Source organism: Sphaerodactylus townsendi, linkage group LG01, assembly GCF_021028975.2.
Source record: "Sphaerodactylus townsendi isolate TG3544 linkage group LG01, MPM_Stown_v2.3, whole genome shotgun sequence".
Taxonomy (NCBI): domain Eukaryota; kingdom Metazoa; phylum Chordata; class Lepidosauria; order Squamata; family Sphaerodactylidae; genus Sphaerodactylus; species Sphaerodactylus townsendi.
Window position 1 is genome coordinate 196,047,569 of NC_059425.1, and position 17,910 is coordinate 196,065,478.

At 55.3% G+C, this 17,910-nt stretch overlaps 1 protein-coding gene across 1 annotated transcript; it reads right to left on the minus strand.

The window, feature by feature from the left end:
• Positions 1-2,860: 2,860 nt before the first annotated feature.
• On the minus strand, positions 2,861-15,514 carry TFAP2B (transcription factor AP-2 beta). The gene is made up of 3 exons (XM_048506862.1): positions 14,992-15,514; positions 9,734-10,192; positions 2,861-3,166 (listed from the first exon to the last, which is right to left on the minus strand). Exons 1-3 carry the CDS (start codon positions 15,070-15,072, stop codon positions 2,861-2,863), a joined length of 846 nt encoding a protein of 281 aa, XP_048362819.1. The 5' UTR covers positions 15,073-15,514.
• Between the last annotated feature and the right edge of the window lie 2,396 nt (positions 15,515-17,910).

A 17,910-nucleotide genomic window follows, 5' to 3' on the forward strand; every position in this document is an offset into this window, starting at 1 on the left:
GGGATCGGGGTTCTTGTTGCAAAAACAAGATATAAAATCGTTTAAAACCGGGAAAGCAAGTTTTTAAATCACTTGAAACGGGGAAATACGCGAGCTGCTGTCAATCTTTTTGGAGACAGGGGATAAGAAACGGAGAAGGCGGATGGGAGGGAGGGAAGAAACGGGCATTAAGTAAAAAAAAAAAATTGGGAGGGGGAAATGAAATAAAATGATTTGCCCCAGATCGGAAAGGCAGGAGCCAGCCTTTGGGATTCGCCTCTGGGTGGGTGATTCTTCTCAAGGCAAAGCAGCCCCGGGATTTGGACGCCTCTAAGGAAACACCGATTTCACACCGCTGTTTTTGGCCCATGCGGAACCCTCCCCTGCCTGCTGTGAAAGCAGCCCACCTCCCTCGCCCAGCCGCTAATCTTAAAAACGGCTTCTAAAAAGCATTTCTTTCGTCTCCTCTTAGAGAATCTGACCTTCCCTTTCCTGGAAAAAAAAACGCAATTAACTAAAACTCGGAAGGGGGCATTTTGAGGAAGGAAAGTTGCGCCTCTTTTAAACAGAGTTGGCTACTGTGAAGGTCCCGCAGGTTGTGCGTTTGTGGTGTTTCTTTCTCTTTAACTCGTTGCGTTGGGAAAGGGGTCCAGGCGCTCCTTGGAAGGCTGGTGAACCTCAAAGGCGTTTAACCTGGATTTTCCGGCTCATCGACTTCCCCGAACAGACCCCCCCCCCCACAAGAGACCAAAGGGGGGGGGGGCGTGAGGTATGGGGCCGGCTTGCTGGGAAGTCACTGGTGGCCAAATCCACGAGCTTAGGATCACAACCAGCCGAAAGGAGCCACCGGCCTGGCTCGCCTTTCGTTTCAAGGCGATCCCCTCAGATGCAAACATTCCCCCCCCCCCCCCGGGAATAGATCTCCACGTTGGCAATTGTCATGTTTATAGCCTTTCTCTGCCCCCTGTTTAGTTCTCAAGGCAATAGCAGGCTACCGCCTCAGAGACAATAGCATTGAGGCCCCTTCCGCAAGTGCAGAATAATGCACTTTCAATCCACTTTTAATGCACTTTGCCGCTGGATTTTGCTGTGCGGAAGAGCCAAATCCACTTGCAAACCATGGTGAAAGTGGATTGGAAGTGCATTATTCTGCATGTGCGGACGGGGGCCTTGCTTCCGAGTAACCCCTGGGTTGACTGACGCCCCTTCGAGGAAGCAGCGGCAGAGCGAGAGGAAGATCCGAAAGGGCCATCTCGCTCAGAGCGTGTAAACGCCTCCAGAAACGGGAACCGCATTCACAACAGAGAATCCCCTTCAACGGAGAGGGGGAAAAAAACAATCCAATCCAGCCTCTGACCAAGGCACGTCTACTCGGGAGCGAGTTCCGAACTCTGCACCCTTCCTGTTGGGACCCAAGTGCAGCTGGGTTCACCTAAATTTGGTTCGAAATTACTTCCGAGGAGACAGACCAGGCGGGCACCCCCCTCCCCAGTATAAAGTATGAAACAAACATTGTACACCACCATTCCGCCACTGACACGGTGAAAGACCCCCACTCCCCCGTTTAGTTAAACGTATTTGGAAACAGGGCCTCTGACGTCTGTAGAGCTTTCTTCTGAGTAAACGGCAAAAGGATCGTGGCCACGATTGGGGGGGGGGGATCCGAAGAGCAACTGGCTAGGAACCTATCAGAAAACAAGGGCCCTCTTGGGCACCCTAGCCCTGTCTACTCGGAAGTAAGTCCCGCGGAACGAAAGGAGATTTACTCGCGGGTAACAGGCAGCCCTTCAGATCAGCGAAGCCCCCCCTCCTCCCCCCCCCCCCCCCCGCCGGCTCGGAAAACTCGACAGAGAAAAAGAAATCCCCTCGGATGACTCAAATTTCCCTCTCCAAAGTATGTGTTGAGCAAGGCCTCCGCAATCTCTCGGGGCCCCGCGTGGCGTTCAGAGCAACGCGGGGAGGGCGAAGCGAAGAGCAGCTGCAACACGCCCAAAATGAGTTATTGTAATTACATTTAATTAGTTTAATTAGTTAATTATTTTGCTTACAGCTGTACGATAGATGGCAAACATTTGTTAATATCACATTCCCTGGAACAGTATGGGGGCCAAGAGGCGCGTTCCCTAAATCATGGGTGCGGGGAGAGAGGAGAGAGGGGGGAGGGTGGCTTTAAAAAAAATAAAACCCAGCGGATTGTTATTATTTTGTTCACAAATGCTCCATTTCTCCACTCGCTCAGGCATAGACGGGGGAAATACCTTCCCAGGGGCAAGCAACCGGCACGTATAGGTAGCAGGTTTGTTCATAAGTCAACCCCCTCCCCAACTGGAATATGCCCCCCCCCCAAAAAAAACACCCAATACTATTGCAAACTCCTCGGTCAAGCAACCGCAGCAAAGAGAAGGGGGGGGGGGTCTCGCCACCGCACCCCCAAAAAGACCAAGAGTGTTTCTTTTCTTCTTCCAATTTGCTGGGAATATTTGCAGGCGAATATTCCGCTCCTTTTTGAACGGGCGGGGTAGCCGCGTTTGGGAACAGGATGTAGCCGATTCAAGCGCAAAGTAAGGCCCGGCCCGGCCCTCCCCCACCTCTGCGCTGCCCCCCCCCCCCACACCCCGAGCCGAAGCACGTGGATGAGTTGAGAACCGACTCCCGAATCGGACGGCGGAGTTTCTAGCCCGGAGCTACAAGCGTCCAACTCCTGTATCTATCCACACACACCCCTCTGCTCGGAGTTAATCCCCATCACTGTCAATAAGGGCTCGCTTTCCGGGAAGATTTGGGTCTGTTGAGCACGTGTGAGCGTCGTTATCGGGGCCCCTGAACGTTAGGGGTTTAGCTGCGCCCCTCTTCAGGGGGGAGATGGTTGCCAGCGCCGCGATTACGCGCAGCAAAAGCCCGTGCGAACGACACGTGGCTCGGAGCCGTCTTTTCCCACCACGTGTCTTGCTTGCCAGACGTTGAAAGGTCGGATCCTGCCCCCCCACCGCGGCGGGATTTCCTTCTGAGTAGGCACGGGGCCCGCGCCTGACGGCTTCGATTTGACTCCAGTTTCACCCCATCCGACTGGAAAATAACGGCGCCTTAATTTATCGGGGGAAAGGGGGGGGGGGGAATAGTTCTTACCTTTTTTGATGACGGATTGATCCAGCAGGTTCATGCCGCTGTTGTTTGCATCTTCCACCGACTAGGAATAAAAATTAAAAAAAATGATAATAATAAAGGAATCACCATTCAAATCGACGGACTATTAAGGTATTCACAAGTCTCTGGAGCCTCAACCCAGGGATTTGCGGGGAGGGGGGGGGTGTCTCTCTGTTATTTCCATTTATATTAATTCGCCGGGGAAAGCGAAGTTTCTTCTCATTAAATCGGCACGGAAATGATGCTCTCCCGAATTAGAGGATCTAACATCTGGGCGATTCTCTGATGTGATTAAAAAAAACGCATAACAGGACAGCAACCCTCGATAATAATAATATTGATGCTTTATTTTCTGCCCTTCTAGAAAAGTCCATAACGGTTGTGTCGTCTAACAGGACAGCAATCTGTTCAAGACCAGCTAAAACAGACTGGATCAGGCTTCGAAACAGCCCGATCCTGAGCGTATTTTACTCGGAAGTATCTCCACCATGAAGGCGTGACAGACAGACAGACAGACAGACAGAGATAATTGGCTTTCACACACACACACACACACACACACACACACAGGAGAACCAGGGCACTATTTTGGCTTCAGCTTCCTAACCCCCCCCCCCAAGAAATTCCCTCCAAGGGGGGGAGGGGGGGCGACAAGCCACAGACACCATTGCAGGCAACGAACGCCTCAACCCAAGAGCGTTACCCTGGGAGGAAGCCCTCAGCTGGAGGACGTGGGGCTTACTTCCGAGTAGACCCGCTCTGGGTTTTTCTCCCTGAAATCGCCCGCTTGTCGCCCTCTGGCTGGAGGAGCCGCCACCTGTTTCTTTTCACCAAGAAGGCCACCGGGCTTGCAGTCTCGTTTACACGGGAGCAAGCCCTGTTGACCGAAGGGAGGCGAGGTCCCCGATACACGGGAATCGGCTTATACTGCAAAGACATTGGGGGGGGGGGGGATGTGAGTTGATTTGGAAGTAGGTCCGGTTGCCTTCTTGTTCTCATCCCCCCCCCCTTTTTTATGTCTGCCTGCCTACTGAGCAGAATTTCAGTTCTCACTGGGAAGAGGGTGAGACCCAACTAGCCAGAAATATTCCCACTGAGGCTGAAGCTGGGAACATCAGTTTCCTTTTCCATCGTTATCACTTTGCCCCCAAGGGAGCGCATTTCTCCCGAGTCTGATTTCTGGAGACCCTTCCGCATGCAGAATAATGCACTTTCAATCCACTTTGCAGCTGGATTTTACTGTGCGGAAGAGCAAAACCCGCTTGCAAACCGTTGTGAAAGTGAGTTGATTTGGAAGTGGATCCCGTTGCCTTCCGGGTCTCACCCCCACCCATGTTGCCAGCAGGCCTGGAGGAAAATATTTTCACACGGTTTGAACACAGGCCTGCCATGTGAAAATGGGCACACCATGCAGGCCGATAACACCCCATTAAAGAGAGAGGATCTTTTAATTGCAGGCCAGTTGGGAATCCCACCGGCACCCGGAAATCAGGCAGTAACCCCCATGGAAACGAAATCCCTGCAGCTAGACAACGCTCCATCCAAGGAGGGGCGGATCAGCTAGTTTTCTGCAGGAGGAGAACGGGCCAGCATTCGGACATGTGTGTTTCCTTCCCGGAAGTCAGAAATTTGTCTACATTTACGCCTTCCTGTTGTAAGGGAGAAACGAGCCGGGGTTTAGCGGGAAGCCCTGGTTGGCCACTGGTTGCTAGCCTACTATAGCAAGAAAGAGGAATATTGCAAAAATTTAAAGAAGTTTGGAAAGGGGAAACTCTGAGTTTATAAACCCCTCTTTTAGGACAAATTCCTTCCAAGCTTCCGAGTTCTTGCTAAGTTTGCTGGTGATAATAATTTGGTTTTTCCCCCCCAAAAGATGAAAAAGGGTCAGGAGCGTCCAATTTACAACACAGGGGGGCAGGAAAAAAAACCCTTGTTTGGGGGTGACTTCAAACAAATTCTCAGCTCAGGTTCCGTGCAAAATTGGTTCGCTTGGCTCAGCTTTCAGTCAATTTGAACCGCTGTCCTGTTGAGACAACATTTGGGAAAGGGTTTGGAAGTCAAGCGAAGGGAATTCGTTGCCTCCCAGGTTCCTTTCCACGAATGCAGAAGAACGCACTCTCAGCCCACGTTCACAATGGTTTGCAAATGGATTTTGCTATTTCGCACAGTAAATTCCACACAGCACACTTTCCAGCTGCAAAGTGCATAAAAAGCAGATTGAAAGTGCATCATTCTGCACGTGCGGAAGGGGCCCCAGACGCCCTGGAGAAATGTGTGCCCTTGGGGGCAAAGTGATATCGATCCAAACGGAAACCGATTTTCCCAGCTTCAGCTGAAATATTTCTGGCTAGCTGGGTCAAACCCTGTTCCCAGGGAGATCTGCCTGAAATTCAGCTCGGGTGGGCAGGCAGAAAGAAAAACGGTGAAATAATGATCAAATAACCCCCTCTCCTGGACTCCCTTGGTCATGCGGAAAACGTAGCTGATTTCAGCGATTACTTCTGCCTCAAGTGAGTATAGGTTTGGGTGTGGTGGGTTTTTGGGGTTGTTATGGCCCTGTTCCAGTAGCATTTTTGCCCGGCGTTTCCCCTGCGTCTGTGTCTGGCATCCTCATAGGTTTGCCGCCCAAGGTACTGGACAGCGCCCTGTGTCATATACCCAATGCGTCAGAGAAAAGGATACAAACCTGCATTTATGGGGGAAGGGATTAGGCAGATCTCCTGCCAAAGATGTTATCCCACCACACCTTTTAACCGCTTTGACAGCCGCTCAATCCCAAAAATATTTTTATAAGGACAGAAGAAACTGTCCAACTGGATGCGAAGCTCCATCCAAACTAGCACCTCACAACCTCTGGGGAACTCCCAAGCCCGGTGTGAAAGAGCCCCTCTGGGTTGCCTCCAAAAGGGGGACAGATATTCTACCCCTGAATACGGAGGCTCTATTTATCGGTGAGAGACTTCACCTCCTCGGGTGGAGGTTTTCCTCCGCTTTGGCCGGCAGGGTCACTCTTCCAAGAACGGGGTTTGGGGTTGGCTCCCCCTGTGCCTACTCGGGGCCCGTTGCGAGGGAGCCCGGGGGTGCTCTGCCTGAGTCCCTGGCCGCTTCCCTCCGCCACCGCGGCGGAGGTGTTGCAGTTAATGAGGAGAGTCTTGTCTGATTTTCGATCTAATTACGGCCGCCTGCTGGGTTTTTGCACAGGATATTCGCGCAGCAGGCTGGCGCTTAATAGTCACAGAGAGGATCGTAAAGATTTAATTAGGGCTGCGTGCGGAAACGGGGGAGAGCCAAACGCACGCACGCACTCACGCACAGAGACACAGCGACACACGCGCGCGCACACACGGCAGACTTTTAATTACGAGGATCCTTTAGTTAAAAGTAATACCGGGGGTTGCTTTAGAAGAGCGCTAGGGTCTTGGGAGGCGGGGGGGGGGGGGGTTGAACTTCTCGGAAGAGGCGGCGTTTGGAAAGGGGGGGCAGGCCCGGGAAACTGGGGTGGGGGAGAACGCGTGGATTTCCCTAGCAATAAACGACACCCATTTCCAGAGGTTTAAACACATACACAAGTTGTCTTCATCACCTGAGTTACCGGCTGCAATACATTAAGGACGGGGCGGGGGACGACGACGTAAGAAACGCTCCGACCCTCCAGGGATTGACTCGGAGTGAAATTCCCACCGATTTCGTTGAGGCGTGCACACCATCTCTCTAGGGTCTGAAACCTTATTTTTTTCTCTGGGATTTCTCCCAACTCGGCCTACAATCCTTGGCTAGGAAGTCCCGCTGAACTCAGTTGGCTTACTTGCGAGTAAACGGCTGTTTAGGGGGCATGGCGGAGGAGCTTCAGCTCCCTCCCCGCCCCCCGCCCCATAAATACCCACCCGGGCATATCAGCTCCATGAGTATATCTCCCTGAAGCAAACCTAATCCCCAAACGGATTATGCCAAAATAACCCCGAGCAATCGAGCCCCAAAGGAAGGCCCCTTGAAGCCACACTGGCTTCCTCCGTTTGAGCTACACTCGAGTAAAAGCGAGCCGGACAGGTTCGTCCGTGGACGTATCAATGGTCCGGCAGCGATTTGAGGAGATTTTTCAATGAAGAGCAGAGAATCCACTCCTTGAGAAAAGGAAGTCGATGGTTCTCCCCCCCCCCCCCCCCGGAATAGGCTAAAAGTCGCCCTTCGCAAAGCCTCAAACGGCAGAGAAGACGACAGGATTTCCAAACTGTTTCTGTGTCATCCGGCTACACTGATCTTTATTTCTTGGAGGCCCCTCCCGTACATTTCAATCCCCTTTCAATGCATTTTAATAGCAGAATCCACTTGCAAACAATTCTGAAAGCGGATTGAAGGTGCATTATTCCGCATGTGCGGAAGGGGCCCTTGCGAAGGGCAAGCAGTATATAAGTTGAAAAAGAAACGTGAAAGGTGAGATTTTTCCAGGGAACCTTTCTAGTTCTACCACTTGGGGCCTTCCGAAATTCTGCCTCCTCTAACTCCAATTGTTTTTCTTTTCCAAGGGTGGTGCATTGTATTGGATCTCCCACCCACACCCACCTCGCCCCCAAGTTGTACTTTTCTATGGATTATTGCCCTATTCGGGATCCGCCTGAAGGGAACCGGGCAGCGAACTGCAAAAACACAAGAGGGATCAGGGCCTTTTCCAGAGGCTCGCTGGGCCACCTCTGCCTCCCGAGGGGTGGCTTGGTCCTTCCCTTCTGCCCTGCCACCCCCGTCCCTTGCAAGACCTGCCTCGCTTGCTCGGAAGGGAGGAAACGAACCCGGGAAGGGAACACCGGAAAGGGCCTAGGAAGGCACTCCGACTGAAGGCCTTGGGGCTCTCTGGCCCAACTCCTGTCTGCCCAGGGAGAGAGAAAGAAAGAGGCTTCGACCCTGATCTCTCTCTCCCCCTCCCACAAATCAAATCCTCGTCCTTCAGAGTGTCTGTGTCCCATACCTTTTTTGTTTGGAAGGATGTTTTCTTCCTTCCTTCTTTCCTTCTCTAGCTCTTTCTCTTTTTCTTTCTTTCCTTCTTCCTTTCCTTCTCTTCCTTTCCTTCCTTTATCCTTCTTTTCCTTCTCTTCCTCTTTTTCTCTCTTCTTCCTTCCTTCCTTCCTTCCTTCCTTCTTTCCTTTTCTTTCCTTCATCCTTCCTTTGCTTCTATTTTTCCTTCCTTCCTTCCTTCCTTCCTTCCTTCCTTCCTTCCTTCCTTCCTTCCTTCCTTTCCTTCCTTCTTTCCTTCCTTCTTCCTTCCCTTCCTTTATCCTTCTTTTCCTTTTCCTTCTCTTTCTCTTTTTCTCTCTTCTTCCTTCCTTCCTTCCTTCCTCCTTACCTTTCCTTCTCTTTCTTTCTTTCTTTTTTCTTTCCTTCATCCTTCCTTTCCTTCTATTCTTTCTTTCTTTCTTTCTTTCTTTCTTTCTTTCTTTCTTTCTTTCTTTCTTTCTTTCTTTCTTTCTTTCTTTCTTTCTTTCTTTCTTTCTTTCTTTCTTTCTTTCTTTCTTTCTTTCTTTCTTCCTTCCTTCCTTCCTTCCTTCCTTCCTAAAGATATATTATTCTTTCCCCCTGAACCAGGCGCTCACTGCATTTTCTGGGGAAACGACCGGGAATATATATATTTAACCACCACCAAACGAAAGGAGTGGGCGATAGGAGAAGGGCCTTTCCCCACGGAGAGGCGACCTCCGGCCGGACGAGGCACGAAAGCCCCCCGGTCGCGAAGTCCAGCTCGGGCCGGGCTTGTGGCCCAGGCCGGCTCGCCTCTCGCGGTCTGCAGCTGCCCGCCCGCCCGCCCGCCTGCCTTCCCCCCTCGGAGGCTTTGTTTGCAGCCAGACAATAGCCAGCCGCGGTGGGGAAGAAAGGGGAGGGGGGGGGGAGGCTGGGAAATTCCCCGGGTCTTCCAGACCCGCGGAAGATCTTTGTGCCGTTGCAGAGGAGAATGACGGCCGGGCAGACGCGGGGATCGCGGGGATCGCGGGAAGGGGACCGGGGAAGAGGGCGCCCCTCGGCCGCCTCCTTTAAACGGGGACAGATCTCCGGGCGGAAAGGAAACGGGAAAGAAAAGCGGGCCGGACGGCCGCGCGCTCCTGGGAAAGGACCAAGTGAGAGACGGACCTCCTGCAGCCTTCTCTGGGGCAGCCTCTCCCAGAGGAATCGAAGGCAAATTTAGGGGTCGCTCCAACCGCACCACGCGGGCAGCCCAGCTCAGCCTCCCCGAGCCAGGCCGCTTGCAGGACCGGGCTCTCTGGCCTCGGCAAGGCTCTGCTGGATCAGGCAGCTCTTGACGGCCTTTCAAAGCCCCCCCCCCTCCGCCCCCACCAAACCGACTGGGAAGTTTCCCGGCCACCCCGGTCCCTTGCAAGACGAGGCCGTCCCTCGCCCTATCACCTTGTGGGAGGGACGGGTCAAGGGGAACTTGGCGCCCCGGTTGGGGGGGGGGGTGCTCAGGAATGCGGCCTGCAGGGCCCCAAGACTGGCTCTGATCTCCCCCCCGGGGCAACTCCAGAGGAGTCCCATCAACGACCCCCCCTTCCCCTCTCGGCCCGTGCAGCCCCCCCCGCAGGGACGCCGTTGACACGTGTCGGGAAAGCAAACGCGCCGAGCGACTGACCTGTATATCTTCCATGCCGGGGTGTCCGATGCCGTGCAGGGAAAGGGCGTCGCCCATGCCGGAGTCCAGGCCGTGGTGGGCCGAGTGGAGCAGGACGTCGGGGCGCCGGACCGAGTGGTAGTCCCGCCGGGGGTCCAGGCCCGACAGCTGCGGCAGGGAGGCCCGCGGCTGGGGCAGCAGCGAGCCGGCGTCGGAGCCCACCTCTTGGCGCTGCCGCTGGCCCCACGGGTGCTGCTGGGGCTGGTGGAGCGGGTTCAGGGAGTAGGGGTCGTTGACGTGCGAGTAGGGGTCCTGGCTCTGGTGGTAGGGCAGCGGCTGGTAGGGCGGCGGGAAGTAGGGCGGCTGGAAGTCCGAGGACGGCGTGTGGGACAGCGGCGGGGCGCTGGAGTAGGGCCCCTGCGAGACCGAGCCCAGCTGGGACAGGCGCGAACTGTGGCCGGGGACGCCATCGTGCCGGTCCTGCGGGAGAGAAACAAAGAAGGGAATGGGGTCGGCTGGCCGGGCACGGGAGAGTCTGGGTCGCCCCTGGCCTGGGGGCTTCCTGCTGGGCCCCCTCCGCACAGGCAGAAGAAGAAGAAGAAGAAGAGAAGAAGAAGAAGAAGAAGAAGAAGAAGAAGAAGAAGAAGAAGAAGAAGAAGAAGAAGAAGAAGAAGAAGAAGAAGAAGAAGAAGAAGAAGAAGAAGAAGAAGAAGAAGAAGAAGAATCCACTTTCAGCGCACTTTGCAGCTGGAGTTGACTGTGCGGGGATAGCAAAACACTCTTGCAAAACACTGTGGAAGTGGATTCAAAGTGTGCGGAAGGGGCCCAAGGCTCCAGCGCTGCACCCTTTCCCCCTTTCCCCTTTCCCCTTTCCCAAACCCTAACCCTAACCCTAACCCCTTCCCCAAATGCCCCACCAGGAAACCGAGGGGAAAGCGTTTGCCCCCACCCCGATTTCCTTTGCAAACTCTGGCTGGAAAAGGAAAAGAGCGGCGCTCTGGGTGGGAAGGCCGGCCTGGCAAATCTGGACCCGGGAGCTCCCGCGTGTCCTCTCGAGAGACGCCTCCGGCCCCGACGGAGAGAAAGAGCGCGGTTGTTATTGGGATTATTTTGTTTCAAGCCAGCTCTCCCCGGTTCCACCTTCCCCAAACCGGCTCCTCTCCTCGGATAACCTTCCCGGCTCTCGGAAGGGCAGCGCTTCCACCCGGAGGGGGCCGCCTAAAGTTCCCCGCGCTCGGGACCAGGCGCCGAAAGCGAAACCGAACGAAAACAGAACCGATACCCCCTATGGGCGCTTCCATTTCAGAAAGGGGGGGGACCTATTACATTTAATGAGTGAACCCCCCCCCGCAAAAAAGATTGGGGGGTTTGCAAATATCCTGTAATTTGGGGTGGGGGGAGGTTTAAAATGGAGGCCGGGGTGCCTTCGAAATAACGGACTTCGCCCGAAGCCGAGCTGTTGTTTTACGCGCTCCTGCACTCCGAATCGGTTCCTCGAAGGGGGTCCCAATTCCCCACCATGTCTCTTTTTAAAGTTTCCCTTCTTTCTCCCCCCCACCTCCTCCCTAAGTCAAACCCGAGAATCCCCCCCCCCCCCGCGAGGCCGGCAACCGCCGTGAAGGCCGAGGAAGCTGCGCAGCCGAAGGCGAAAGAGAAGGGGAACCGAACCGGCACCGTGCACGCGGCGAACCCAAGACGACGCGGCTCCGACTCACCATGGCGGCGGCGTAGGTGTGCACCAACATCTGGAATTTTGGAGGAAAAAACCCCGAAAAGAGCTAAAAAATATGTACAAAATAGCAGTGCTGGAACGCGGAGGGGGGGGGGGCGGCGGCGGGAGAAAGCGTTTCAAGGGGTCCTTGCGAGGAGCCCCGAAGAACGGCTGGGGGTATTTCCTAGCCTCTCCATCAAAACAATTAAAGAATTGTAAAAAGCCGGCCAGAGCGCCCCCGCCCGCCCCCCCCCCCAAGCGGGACCGAAAAGCTGGATTGGGGGGGAAAAAGGCGCCTCTCTATGGCGTGTGCCCCCCCCTCGCCTGCCCGCCCGCCCGCCCCTTCCAGAGAGTCCACAGGCAATCCTCTTCAACCCAAGGCGAGGTTCAGACTGCTCCGGCGCCCGGGTCGTCCTCCGGCTGCTTCATGCCGCCTCATCATAATTGATATTCATGACTATTAATATTACACAAGGACTTTAAGCAGGGGGGGGGGGCGAAACGGCGGGGCCGAATGGAGCGTGACTGCTTCGCCGGGCGGGCTCCAGAGCTCCGCGCTCCTATTGTAAATGACGTTCATTCAGGGGAGAATTACTAGATGTAATCAGACGGGGGGGGGGGGGCGCTGGCAGAGGCAGAGTTTGGAGAGAGAGAGGGGGGGGAGAGAGATGGACCGAGGGAGAGGGGGGGGGGAGAGAGAGAACTTCAGTTAACTCGCTGCCGTGTAAACAGGGGCTGATGATTTGGAGCAGGAGGGGAAAAGAAAGGGAAGCGACGCCCGAGGCGAAATGGAGGGGGTGGGTTGGGGGGTGTGCGGAATCATATTTCCATTTTTTTCCCTTTTAAAAAACTCCCCTTTAATTAGACATTTCGAACGCGAGAGGAAATCGATCGCCCTCGGTGCCTCCGCTCCCTAATTTTTAAAGCAAATAATTATTAAAAAGAAAAAAAGACCAAAAAAAAAAAAAGCGGGCGATTCTCTAATCTGTGCGAAGTCAACGCCGGGGGTTTGTTTACCGTCGCTACGGAGGGCGGGCGGCGTGGGTGCGTGCGGGGTCGTGGTGGGGGTGGGGGTGGGGGGGAGCCCCTACCAGGCTGAGTTCATTTTGCAAACCGGTTTGGGACGGGGGGGAGCGGTTGGATTGAGGATACAGCCCCCCCCCCCCGCTTCGCCCCTTGGGCCTCCCTGGCCCCCTCGATGTAAGGTGAAGGCGCTCCCTTAAGAAGGGACTCCACGTTTCTCCGCAAAGCCAAGGGGGAGAGACCCTCTCCCCCCCCCCGCCACCCACCCACCCACCCCCCACCCTCCGGGATGTTTGAGAACTCGTTTGGCCGGCCGGACTGGCCCTCAGCGGTTAAAGTTCAACCAAATGTTCCGTCCTGGCTACCATTCCGCGCAGCCCGTCCGGGCAAGCTCTCCCGCCTGGGGAGGGGACGCCCCCGGACCGGACTGGACCCGAGCCTGGCCCGTTCCGCCGCGTGCCTGCACCGGAAGACCGCGGAAAGGCGTCTTTCCTCCCCGATGCCCGGAACCGCAGGGATCCGCTTGCGTTGGGAGGAATGAAAACGCGCGGGCCCGGGTGCGTGGGTGTGTTTCCAAAGCGACCCCCAAGTCCCCCCCCCCCCGTCACTCCTGCGGCTTCAACCTTGGGTCAGGATCCCTTGCGCAAGCAGCGGCAAGGCCGAGAAACCGGAACCAGAGACACGGAACCAGAAGGGCCTTGGGGAAGGTTCAGAAGCCGGTGCTTGGGTCTCCCCCACCCCTTCTCCCACCTAGGCGTTTGTTTCGTGTTTTGCCTTCCGGGGCCTAGTCCCAGAAAGCCACGGGGCTTGGAGTCGGGGCTGGAGTCGTGGGGCAGACCCCCACCCCGGGGGGGGGGCACCTATACACCAGGCCCGGATTAGGATGTTTTTCCTTTTAAAAAAGTGCATGTCTACATCAGCGTGGGCTTGGGTTCGGCAGGAAGAGACAGGGCCGTCCTCGGTGGCTGGAAGACGGCAGCCCGCTGAGATCCCGACTCGGTTGGGAGAAGCGGCGTGGCGGGGCGGGGGGGGCGCTGGGTCGTTCTCCGGGCTGCAGAGCCGACGGCGCGCTCCCCTCCTCCCCGGTGCGTCGAGGGAGCAACCTGGTCGCCCCTTCCGTTAAGGATTAACTCGTCCCTGGGATCTCTTGACTCTCCACCCCCCCTCCGCCACCCTCCGCTGGTTGGTGTTTTTGATCGCCGGGCGGTGAGCGATAAACTCCGCGGAGCGTAGCACACGACTTCCCAGGTCTCCCCAACCGCCAGCCAAGAAAGACGCAGCCGAGGCGATTAAAAAGCACGTTTGGGAGAGAGGAAAAAAGGACAGCCAGCAGGAAGGAAGGAAGGAAGGAAGGAAGGAAGGAAGGAAGGAAGGAAGGAAGGAAGGAAGGAAGGAAGGAAGGAAGGAAGGAAAGAAAGAAAGAAAGAAAGAAAGAAAGAAAGAAAGAAAGAAAGAAAAGACCTTCCGTTCTCACACTTGGAAACTGCAGACTACGGTTCTGACTGGCCCCCTCCGCCGGAAGGAGAGCCGCATTTTTCCTTCCACCATAATAATAATAATAATAATAATAATAATAATAATAATAATAATAATAATAATAATAATAATAATAATTTTTCAAAAGGGGTCGGAAGTGGCTGTGGCCCATTTCTTTTCTGAAAGGCGAAAGGCCAAGTGTGGCTTTGGGAAGTTCCGCCGTCCCTGCTAGGTGGGAATTTGGAATTTGGGGAATTTGGAAACCCCCGAGCAAACGGGGACCGCGGGGTTGGAACGGCGTGGGACCAGGTGCGAGAATCTCGGGCGAGCCGGTTGAAGGCAAAGGTGACAAAAACGAGATAGATAGATAGATAGATAGATAGATAGATAGATAGATAGAGAGAGAGAGAGAGAGAGAGAGAGAGAGAGAGAGAGAGAGAGAGAGAGAGAGAGAATGGGGTTTTTTTGGGGGGGGGAGAGTCTTTTCAATTTCGCCCTCTCCAGATGTTCCACGCGTTCTTACACTCCGGAACGTGTGAACGCTCTACCTGATTCCTCTTATCTGTTTGTCCCGCCGTTAGAAAGACGCGGACCGGGGGGGGGGGGGGGGGAACCAGCTCAGAGGTGACGGCCGAGCCAAATCACAACCGGGCAACGAACAAAAAAAAAACCCTGTTTCTTTTTTCCGCACCCCCCTTCTTTCAAACGAAAGGTCACTCTCGGCGGTCATCGCTCCGCGCCGAAGCGAAGGAGACCCCCTTCCTAATCCAACCGGCTCCTTCCTAATCCAACCGGTCCCTGCCAACCCCCCCCCCCCCATAGTCCCATCCTTCCAGGTTGAAATCTCCTCCGTCTCCTTCGCATTCCCGAGAAAGTTCGTCCCGCTCGGGTGCCCGGCGGCCGCGGGAAAGTTCTGCGCTGCCCAGCTCCTCCGCCAGCCGGACCGGACCGCGGGCGCGCCCCTCGCTCTGCGCCGCAGTCCCGCCCGGCTCTGCGGAACCCCGGGGCCGGATTCGAACCCGCTCTCGCCCGGGCCCGGCGAGCCCAGCGCGGCGCCTGCAAGACCTACCTCGTAGATGTCTTCGTATTTGACATTTTCCACCAGTTTCCAGAGCATGATGGCGCGCTGGTCTCTAGGAGGCGAATGCATGCATGGGACGAGCGGACGTCTGAATCCTGACCCCTGCGCGCTCGGTAATGATCCATCTAGAGTGGGGGAGGGGGGGCAGGCGGCCGGGGCAGCGGTCCTCTCCCATGGCCCCTTCCGCCTGCGCCTGCTCGCTCGCTCGCTCGCTCGCTCGCTCGGGGAACGAGAGGCTGCTCGGGGAACGCAGCCCTGGGCCGGTCGGAAAAGCCGCCTCCGTCGGCAGGCGGCTTATATACAACACATCGCCCCGATGGAACACCCGCCTCGATTATGCACGGGATGGCTCGCACACCTAGGCTGGCGCGCGCGCGCGCGCACCCGGGCGCGCAGGGATCCGCGCACCCGCCCCGGACCGGAGACCAATGATCGATGATCCCCCCGCAGATGCGTCTCTGCGAGGAGATGCGTCTCGAGAAGGATGCGCCCGGGTCGCACGTGTGGATGCGCCGCCCTGCCTTTGGTCAGGCGGTTGGATCGCGGGGCAGGCGGAGGCGCGGCATCCCACGCACCTGTGGGGGCGTCTGGAGTGGGGGGGGGGTTGGCTTCCAGAAATGTGCGCGCACGCTCCTGCGCCTTCCCACTGTGCGCGCCCTATATCGGCACATTTATGAGCTCAGGTATTTGGTGTCTTGTGAGATTCAGTGGGTTGTGGTGGGTTCTCCGGGCTGTGGGGCCGTTGCTCAAGATCTACCCGACCACGGCCGCACAGCCCGGAAAACCCACAACAGCAGGTATTCGTTTCTTTGGGGGCGCAGGAGCTGCAAGGGGGGGGGGGCAGTCGCCAGAGGGGGTTTCAACCCGCCCGTTTGGAACCAGGAAAGGATTATTTTTTTCCCCCTGATGTTGGTGGGGAAAGGATAACGCAGGATTCTGGGCCCTGCACGGACCCCCCAACCAAGGAGGTGAACTGTGACACGGTTTGCCCTCTTCGTGCATTTGGGTGGCTCGCACAGCATTTCCCCACCCCCCGCCCCCACAGGACAAAGTCGCCCCTAACCATTTGTTTTAAAATGACCTTTTATTTTAAAAAACGATTTTCATAACGATCATTATATATCCCCCCCCCCTTGAAGTCGTACCAAAGCGGCTTATATACAACACATCGCCCCGATGCCTAGGTGTGCGAGCCAACCCGTGCATAATCGAGGCGGGTGTTCAATCGGGGCGATGTGTTGTATATAAGCCGTTCTGCTCCCAGCCTTTTCCAACAGCTCCTGGCGCGCGCCCCAACACCCCCACCCCGCACTTTTCGAAACGAATCAGCTAGACCGACCCCCTCTGGGTCCTGTTTGTCCCGAAGAAAGGGCTTCTGGGGCGACCCTTCCCCAATTTGGGGCGCCCAGCTTTAGGCAGGGCCTAGCGGACGATTCTCTGGCTAGAATACAAGGCCTGCTTCTCGCCGATATTTCTAGACAGTTCTGCTAGGCTGGATTCTAGGGAGGGGGGTCGGGTGGGAAAGAAACTCGGGATACCCCCCGGATCGGAACCGGGAGAAAAGTTCCCCTGCCCCTGGAACCCGCCCACCCGTCTTCGGAGGGCGCCCCTTTCCCAGCGAAAGGGGAGAGGTTGAAGGGGGTGGGGGTGTGGAGACACAGGCAGCAGCTGGGTGCTGGGTGCTGAGATCGGGCCAGGCAAGGTTGGCCGGGTTCGGAAGTGACTCACGCCGGTCAGAGGGAGTCGCAGCTCTGGGTGTCTTATATGAGCTGCTGACGAAGCGCTGGGGGGGGGGGGGGAAAGGAGGAGGAAGAGGAGGCGGGGAGGGGGGAGGAGGGGCAGCTCCGTCGTTTGAAGATTTGGGTGGGGGGAGAGGAGACGCCCGGGCGGCGTGAATTCGGGAGGAGCTCTGCCGAGAGAAATCGAAGCAGAACCCCCCCCCCCCCAAGGAATAGGCGTATCAAGTCTGCATTGGGAAACTCCTGGAGAGGTTTGAGGTTCAAGCTGGGGAGGGCCAGGTTTGGCAAAGTGGAATAGAAGCCCCCCCCCTCCAAAACAGCCCTTTTAACCCAGGGGAGCCCCTCCCTTTTGCCTGGAACTCAGTTGTCGTACGGAGAGATTTCCAATCACTGCCTGGAGGATGGCAGGCCGACGCTACGCAGGGACGGGGCATATCATTGGATGCCCCCCCCCCCATTCCAAGGCTGGTTATATTTAGGAGAATGTGCGAATTCAGAGATAGATAGATAGATAGATAGATAGATAGATAGATAGATAGATAGATAGATAGATAGATAGATAGATAGATAGATAGATAGATAGATAGAGAGATAGAGAGATAGAGAGATAGAGAGATAGAGAGAGAGAGAGAGAGAGATAGATAGATAGATAGATAGATAGATAGATAGATAGATAGATAGATAGATAGATAGATAGATAGATAGATAGATAGATAGATAGATAGATAGATAGATAGATAGATAGATAGATAGATATAGATAGATAGAGAGAGAGAGAGAGAGAGAGAGAGAGAGAGATACAGATAGATAGATAGAGAGATAGATAGAGAGATACAGATAGATAGATAGATAGATAGATAGATAGATAGATAGATAGATAGATAGATAGAGAGAGAGAGAGAGAGAGAGAGAGAGAGAGAGAGAGAGAGAGAGAGAGATACAGATAGATAGATAGATAGATAGAGAGAGAGAGAGAGAGAGAGAGAGAGAGAGAGAGAGATACAGATAGATAGATAGATAGATAGATAGACAGACAGACAGGCAGACAGACAGACAGACAGACAGACAGACAGACAGACAGACAGACAGACAGACAGACAGACAGACAGACAGACAGATAGATAGATAGATAGATAGATAGATAGATAGATAGATAGATAGATATAGA